Raw genomic sequence first — 8,581 nt, 5'->3', positions numbered from 1 at the left:
TTTTGTTGTCTATAGCCCAGTTCTCCAATGTATCAAGAGCCCTCTGAATCTTAGCTCTATCCTCCCAAATATTGGCAACCCCCTATAGCTTTGTGTCATCTGCAAACGTGATCGGTCTCCTCTCTAGTCCTACATCCTGGTCAGTATTAAAGATGTTAAACAACACTGGATCCCTGTGGAACCCCACTTGAGACCTCCCTCCAATCTGACATCATTCCATTAGTAGTTACTCTCTATGGTTGCTTAACCAATTATGTATCCACTTAATGGTAGTTCCATCCCTGCATTTCTCCAGCTGACTTATCAGATTATTATTAGTATTCCTGACAGCTGCTTTCTGAAGACCCAGTAGTAGCTGTGGCCGGGATGGCTGTTCCCATCGCAGTCTGGCCAGGGGTGAACAGCCTTTCCCTTAGGATGTATTGTCACTCAGAGAACAGGCTGCAACCTGGGGCTGCCCCTTAACTCTGTTTAGAAGGCTGGTGCAGAACGCACCTGCCACTGACCAGGATCACATTCCCTGGTGTTCTCAGCTCCGCACTGGCTGTCAGCTGGTTTCCAGCGCACTGGCCCACATTGTCCTTTGCACTGTTATCTCCTGTGACATCCCCAACTAAGCCGAACCCTCCGCCCGGCCTGCAGCTAACGCTCCTTTGGTTTCTTGGCTCCCCTGAAGCATGAGGAGAAGAACAGCCGGAACTCCACGGTGGAGCAGCGGGTCCAGGAGCTGGAGCAGCGTTACAACGAGGCCAGCACGCTGCAGCACATCCAAGCCACGCTGCTCTACGACATGCAGGCCCAGATCCACAACATCTCCCTGCTGACTGAGTGGGCCCGGCGCCACCCCGGCTGCCTCGTTCCTGCCGAGATGAGGTCGCAGCAGGAGATGCACCATCCAGGTGATGGGGAATACCTGGGCTGGGCTGGGGGTGAAGGGCTAGAATCCAGACTAGACACCTGATCTAGCTAGCAATAGCGGTGAAAGCTGGGGCCGAATGGACAGCACCGTGAGCTGTACACAACCCCGTCCTGGGTATGTACTTGAGTGGCTGGCCCGAGCTAGCGAGCTGCTGCATCTTCACTGCTATTGGTGCCAGAGCTAGGAGGGATAGCTCAGTGGTTTGAGCATTGGCCTGCTAAACCCAGGGTTGTGAGTTCAATCCTTGAGGGGGCCACTTGGGGATCTGGGGCAAAATCAGTACTTGGTCGTGCTAGTGAAGGCAGGGGGCTGGACTTGATGACCTTTCAAGGTCCCTTCCAGTTCTAGGAGATGGGATATCTCCATTATTTAGCACAATGAAAGCTAGCTCAGGTCTGGCTACATGTGTCGTAGTCACACCTCCAGTTGCAGTGCAGAGATGAGAGGGAACCTTCCCCTGTATGATGAAGAGGGGTGAAAGTCCCAAATAATTTCGATTGGGAGGAAGCAAGGCCATCTTTTTGTTATGTAGCTGTACCGTGCTCAGCACAATCGGAGATCGGGCCTGTTGCCTTAAATGCTAATAGTAAAAAATAAGACTAGACTATGTCGTTGCATTTCATGGCCTTTCACACCGTTTTTAGGCCAAACGTTTCACAATTAGATTTTGGGTGTCCAATTTGAGGCCCCCTGGGCTGTGATTGTCAGAATCACTGAGCACCTGCGGAACCGACAGGCTGCCCCTGGGGCTTCATGTTCTCAGAGCCTCTGAAAAGATGACCCTGAAGTCTTCTTGATGCTGGCGATATGCCCGCACCAGGAGGCAGGTGTCCCAAGCCCCTCGTGCCCAATGGGCCACAATTAGAGCTGGCCCCAAAAGGTCAATTAATTTTCATGGAAAATTTTTCTCTCTTCTTGAAATTTTCCCATTTTTTTTCATTGAAAAAATGAAAGTTTTTGGTTTAAAAAAAAAAAAATCATTTTTGGTACAATTTTTGAAAACCCAAACCGATTTTTTTTTTTAGCAAAACCTGAGGTGTTTTTTTGTTTTTTTTAGAAAAAGAGGAAAATTTCAACCAAAAATAAAAAATGCTCAGTTTGGTCCAAAACCCGTTTTTCACCGAAAAGCTGTTGGGATTAAAACATTTCCGCCAGCTCCTCGCCACTGCCCCGACCTGGAGTGCTCAGCTCTAGAAGTCAGGAGGACACGCTGATCTGGTTTCTCGGCCGTTCAGTTCTTGGCCTCTGTCGTAAGACTGAAAGGGACGCGTGACGGTGGTTTCTGAGATGTGGATACTTATCCAGTAAGAAGCAGGCTGAGCCCAATGACTCCTTCTACACACGCTGATCAACAGGCCTGATTTGTTAATGCCTTTCACCTACCAACCTGAATCCGATTTGAGCCAGTGACGTCGGGAGGAAAGGCGCATTAGTTGGTTACTGAGCCTATGAGTCAACCAGTCTAATTGTTTTCCATCATCCTTGTTTTAAATGAAGCCAGCTCTCTCAGCCTTAGATACCATGATAGCTTGGCTCCAATTCCTCTACCCACCAGGTACACATAAATAATTTCTCTTTGGAAGAATAAATGGCCTGCTGGAAAAAGGAGAACTGGTGCTGGTGGTAATGCCCTCACTGGGCAGCAGAAACTAGACCCAGTAGACCCAGAGTGTCTCCCCTGTGAGATTTCCTTACATGCTATTCTCACAGGGTTCCCTTTAGCAGCGTTGCCGGATCAGCTGGGCAGAAATAGTCCAATGGAACTCAGAGACCAGTCCCCAAACAGTGGCCTTGATTGGGCGCTTCTCCATTCTGTCCCCACTTCCCACAGCCAATGGGAGACCTCAAAGCAAATGGGCACTCTAATTGGTGGCTTGGAATGTTGAAACGCCTATTCCTCTTTTCCCAATGTACTTTCATTGGTTGCCAGAGTTGTGACCTCATCCCTCGCTCTTCCCTCATGGAAAAAAAATGACAATTCACTTTTTATAACCCTTTCAATCCCACAAACTGGGCAATGCTTCTGGTTTGGTATTAGGGTCAGCTGGGATTTGGGCTGGTGTAGCGTGGATAAGAGAAAGTTTATCTCTGGTTTATCTCTCTCGTTAGTCCCCTGTTCCCTCCGCCTTTCTCTGCAAAGCTCTTTAGAGAATTTGTGTGGGTGGGAATTGTTCTCACTGATGATCTTCCTCAGCTTTCACTCAGTCTTTCCTCAGGCAAACCCTCTTTGGGTATGTCAACACAGGAGTGTAGACACGGGCTCTGACACATCTTGTGTCCCAACCCCGTAGCGGGAGGCAGGGGTGCTGGAATGGGGTGGGCTAGGGGGCCATGGCCCTCCTGCTTTTTACCAGCCATAAGGATGAGCGACAGGTGGGAGGGGACAGGGCCTTGGGGGGGGAAGAGGCGGTGTGAGGAGGGGGGCCTCAGAGGAAGGGGCAGTGTGAGGGTGGGGTCTCGGGGGAAGGGACAGCACAGGGGTGGAGGCTCAGGGAAAAGGGGTGGTATGGGGGAGGGGCCTCGGGGTAAGGGGCGGTGCAAGGTTGGGGCCTCAGGGGGAAGGGGTGGCACAGGGGGTGGGGCCACGGTTTGGGCGCCGGTGGTCCCCCCCGCTGTTAGGAAGCTTCCGCCGCCCCTGAGGTGTGACTAAGGATGCTAGGGTTTGGCCACTTGTCCGTACACCTTTAAGCTAAGAGTATCAAAGCCTAGCAATGTAAGGTGCATTATGGGAGGTTTGACATCTTTCTCTGAAGCATCCAGCGCTGGCCACCTTTGGAGAATGGAAACAGGGACTAGATCATTCGGTCTCAGTGTCGGAAGGGAAGAGCCCAGCAGAACTTTGGGCTCAGCAAAACTCTTACCATTTCCACCTTAACTTAAATGGCAAAGAAGCTTTCATTTAAAAACAAAGAACGTGTCATTCTAACGAGTGAATGGAGGGCTGCGCTAGTCGAGATGGGCCTGAGCTGTGAATTTTATATCCAGAATCAGCTGTGAATCCAATCTGCCCAAGCTCCGGGGTTTCCACGTCCAGCTCAGAGACAGTTCCTAGCCACACAGTTCTGGTTAGCATCCAGATTTGATTCCAAATGTCCTGAAATTGTGGTTGAGTGTGGCTCCAGGGTTCTGGTTCAAACTCGCTTCCCCTGTGCTCTGGGCAATGGATAGAGGTTTGTCTGTGAAAATCAGTCTTGCCCCCATTTTAGGATGCCCCAATGGATAAAATAAAATGAAATAAATGCCAAGGAACTACCCCTCAGTCCATGAGGAATCCCAGAACTTAAATGTTGCCAGAGTAAAACGGCGCTCATGCCTCAAAAGTCTTAAGCTCTGATCTACATCTGGAACTCAACATTTTTGGTTGAGTTCAGCCGAACAAGTCCTCCCTTCTATGAGCTGACTATTAAACCGTGTCTCTCTGTTTCCTGTCTTAGACGTGAAGCACGCAAAGAACTGCCCCATAGACTGTGCTTCCATTTACTACAACGGGATCCGGAGGTCTGGGGTCTACAGCATTATGCCTTCTGTCGGTGGGATGCCAATAGAAGTGCTGTGTGAAATGGACACGGAAGGTATAGTAAGAAGCGACCGCATGCCTGAACGTCTTTTCTCACAAGGCTCAGGCAGGGCCCAAGGCACAGCTTCAGACTTCTATGTATTCTGGCTATGTACCTAGAGCACACAGCACCCTAGTACCTAGGCACCAGCTTCCTCGTAGAGATAGTCTCACCTACTGGAGTTCTGGAAGACCAGCTATAGGAACCCCAGTTGAAGTGTCTCATTGAGCTGCAGTGGTGGAGCCAGTGCTTCTAGCCCCCAGGACCTATTCAAGCAAGGATGCATTCTCCATCTTGGTGCAGCCCGTGCTGGAAGAGCTCATGGTGTTTGTGCTCTTGGAGTCTAGTGCCTGGGTTAAACGGGGGAAGGACAGTGTCACACTTTCAGGGTAACTGCACCTGTATTTCCTGTCTGGTTTCAGGCTTCCAGGCATCATCTTTCCTGGGCAGAAACCTGCATCTCTCTTCCCCCTGACCAGGGTTTTTAAGGCTGTACCTGTTCTTAAAAGGCAAACACCTGTCAGGAATGATCTAGTTATTACTTCGCCCTGCTTGAGTGCAGGGGACTGGACTAGATGACCTATCGAGGTCCCTTCCAGTCCTACGCTTCTATGATTCTATTATTCTATACACTGGCATATCCCCAGCAAGCCAGACTGCCTCAGGGTCAGCCCCTGTGCATTGCTTTCTCTCAGCGGACAATGGCAGTGTTTTTACCAATGGGCACACAGTTCTTCCCTGCAGGGTACATTTATTTTAAGGACAGAAAAGAATACCGAAAAAACATATAAAACAATAAAAGTCCCTGCACACGTACTAAACACTCATGCACCAGGACTCACCCATCAGTCTTATAGGGCCCTAGTAGGCCAAAGACTTTCCAATCTTTCAGCAAGGGTTGGGGTTCCCCTAAAGCCCAAGATCTGTCTGCTTGTTGAATCAAAAGGAAGACCCCAAATCCCCCCAAACTCAGCCTTTATATCTCAAGTTCTTTCTTTGCCCCTGACCTCTCCGCTGGGATTGGCCTAAACCAGTATATACAAACCGCCCCAGGAGAATATGTCTCTGGAGCTGCGTACAATCTCCGAGACTGTCGTAACCGCTCCCCACTGTTTTCAGTCCCTGGCGGAGCTGCGGTAGCCCTTCGCCTATGGAGTTGCATGCAGTCCCAGGCCCACAATGATCCATAAACCATTCATAAACTGAGAATCATAGAAATGTAGGGCTGGAAGGGACCTTGAGAGGTCATCAAATCCAGTCCCCTGTGCAGGGCAGAGGGACCAAGTAAACCTAGACCATCGCTGTCAGGGATTTGTCCTAACTGTTTTTTAAAACAACTTCAGTGATGGGGATCCTACAACCTCTCTGGGAAGCCTGTTCCAGAGCTTAATTACCCCTATAGTTAGAAAGTTTTTCCTAATATCAAACCTAAATCTCCCTTGCTGCAGATTCAGCCCCGATTCTTTTCCTACCTTCAGTGGGCATGGAGAACGACTGATCATCTCCACTTTACAACAGACCTTCCCGTATTTGAAGACTGTTACCACGTCCGCCCCCCCAGTCTTCTTTTCTCAAGACTAAACAGGCCCAGTTTTTTTAACCTTTCCTCATGGGTCAGATTCTCTAGGGTTACCATCCGTCTGTATTTCCCCGGACATGTCCGGCTTTTGCGTCTCTAAATAGCCGTCCGGGAGGAATTGGTAACAAGGTTAAAATGTCCGGGGTTTTTTTCTCCTTCGCCTCCCTCCCTTCCATGCAGAGTGCGGCTGCTGATTGGGCGGCTGGGCCAACTGACCCACTCCCATTGGCCTCCAGCAGCCAGAGCCCTCCCCTGCTCCCCCCTCCCTCTGTCTGCAGCCCTGTGTAACACACAAACTGACCCACCGGGCAGAGTATTTTGCAAACACGTGGAGCCAGAATGGTAAGGGGGGGGCAGTCAGGGAGCGGGGGAGTGTTGGATGGGTCCTCGGCCTCCACCTGCCAGCCCCCCTCCTTGCGTCCTGTCCCCCCGCATGGACCCCCCCCGCCTGCCTCTCCCTTGTCTGCTGCCCCCAGGTCCTAGTGTCCCCCATCTACTAATGGGAAGACAGGCTGCCCTTACCCTGCCCTTCCACCCTAGCCCTGAGCCTCTCCAACACCCCAAACCCCCCAGCCCCAGCCCTCATCCCCCACACCCTAATCCTCTGCTCCATCCCTGATCCCCCTCCTGCATCATGAACCCCTCATCCTCAGACCCACAGCCCTCACCCCTGCATCCCCTCCTATCCCCAAACCCCCTCCCCACACCCCCGTCCTGCCCTCAAACTCCCTCCCAAAGCCTGCACCCCCTCCCTTTGCACCGCCTCCTACCCCCAAACTCCATCCCAGAGCCTGCACCCCTCACCTCCTCCTGCACACCCACCCCCTGCCCCAGCCCGGAGCCTGCACCCAGCACCCAAACTCTATCCCAGAACCTGCACCCTGCACCCCTCCTGCACCCTAATCCCCAGCCCAGGACCTGCACCCCAGACCTCTTCCCCCCACCCAACCCCCCTCCCAGAGCCTTAGGCAGGTGTGTGTGGGGGGGGTTCTGGGCAACACCAAAATTTCTACAACCCTGCCACCCATGCGAGTGGATAAGGGTCGGGGCAGTCAGGGGACAAGAAGCAGGGGGGGTTAGGGTTCTGAGGGGGGCAGTCAGGTGGTGGGAAGTGGGAGGGAGTGGATGGGGGCGGGGCTAGGGCGGGGCTCCCCCCGTGTCCTCTTTTTTGATTGTGGAAATATGGTAACCCTAGATTCTCTAAACCATTGATCATTTTAGTTGCGCTTCTCTGGACTCTCTCCAATTTGTCCACATCTTTCTTTAAGATTGGTGTGCAGAATTGGACACAGCACTGAAGCTGAGTAGAGCCGGGACAGTTGCCTCCTGTGTCTTACATACAGGGCCGGATTAACACAGGGGCTTTAGGGGCTGCAGCCCAGGGCCCCGGGCTAAGGAGGGCCCCGGCACAGCAGGGCTCAGGCAGGCTGCCTGCATGCCGTGGCCCCACGCCGCTCCCGGAAGCGGCCGGCTGCTGGCACGTCTCTGCAGCCCCTAGTGGGGGTGGGGAGGTGGCTCCATGCGCTGCCCCCGCCCCCAGCACTGTTCCCATAGCTCCCATTGGCTGATTCCTGGCCAATGGGAGCTGCGGGAGCGGTGCTTGCGGGGGCAGGCAGCGTACAGAGACACGCTGTCCCCCTCCCCCCAGGAGCATTCAAAGATGTTTCAGCAGCCAGCCGCTTCCGGGAGCGGCGTGGGGCCACGGCATGCAGGCAGCCTGCCTGAGCCCTGCTGTGCCGCCGGCCGGGAGCTGCCTGTGGTAGGTGCCTCCCGGCTGGAGCCTGCACCTCGCATCCACTCCTGTACCTCAACCCTCTGCCCCAGGTCAGAATCCCCTCCTGCACCAAACTCCCTCCCAGAGCCTGTACCCCTCACCCTCTCCTGCACCCTGACACTCTGCCCCAGCCTGGAGCCCCCTCCTGCACCAAACTCCCCCCCAGAGCCTGTACCCCTCACCCTCTCCTGCACCCTGACACTCTGGCCCAGCCTGGAGCCCCCTCCTGCACCAAACTCCCTCCCAGAAAGAAACTAATATAACAGCTGTTCTAAGGTAAGACATAGGCTATTTTGAATTAACTTGACTATAGTCTACGTGTTTTAAGACTGAAATGTAACCACAAAATGGCTTTATGTTAATTAAAAGGCAAGTTTAGTATAGTGTTAATAGCCTCAATGCCATAATTGTGACCACTTTGTTTTAAATTAGGAAAAAGACTTGTATACAGGGGCCCCACAAAATCTAATAGCCCCGGGCCCACAGGAGAGTCAGTCGGCCCTGCTTACATGTGACACTCCTGTTAATACACCCCAGAATGATATTAGCCTTTCTCACAACTTTATCACATTGTTACTCATATTCAGTTTGTGACCCATTACAGTATCTCCAAGAAAACATGCATGTGGTTGCTGTATCTGTCCTAGACAGCACAGTCTCACCCATTAGTGCCTCAGAGGTAAGCAGAAAGGCCACCATTGGTAGCAGGGCCGGCTCCAGCATTTCTGCCGCCCCAAGCAAAAAAAAAAAAG

At 52.4% G+C, this 8,581-nt stretch overlaps 1 protein-coding gene across 1 annotated transcript in view; it reads left to right on the top strand.

Moving 5' to 3' along the window:
* Positions 1-366: 366 nt before the first annotated feature.
* Positions 367-8,581, top strand: part of LOC113407591 (angiopoietin-related protein 7-like) — a 14,648-nt gene continuing 6,433 nt past the window's right edge. Inside the window, exons 1-3 of the mRNA XM_026656336.1 lie at positions 367-384; positions 677-899; positions 4,354-4,491. Coding sequence (XP_026512121.1) covers positions 367-384; positions 677-899; positions 4,354-4,491 — 379 coding nt within the window. The remainder of the gene's footprint in view (positions 385-676; positions 900-4,353; positions 4,492-8,581) is intronic.

Source organism: Terrapene carolina, unplaced genomic scaffold, assembly GCF_002925995.2.
Source record: "Terrapene carolina triunguis isolate 2854851 unplaced genomic scaffold, T_m_triunguis-2.0 Scaffold228, whole genome shotgun sequence".
Classification (NCBI taxonomy): Eukaryota; Metazoa; Chordata; order Testudines; family Emydidae; genus Terrapene; species Terrapene triunguis.
Note: the sequence above shows the minus strand (reverse complement) of the source record. Positions and strands in the feature narration are given on the sequence as shown.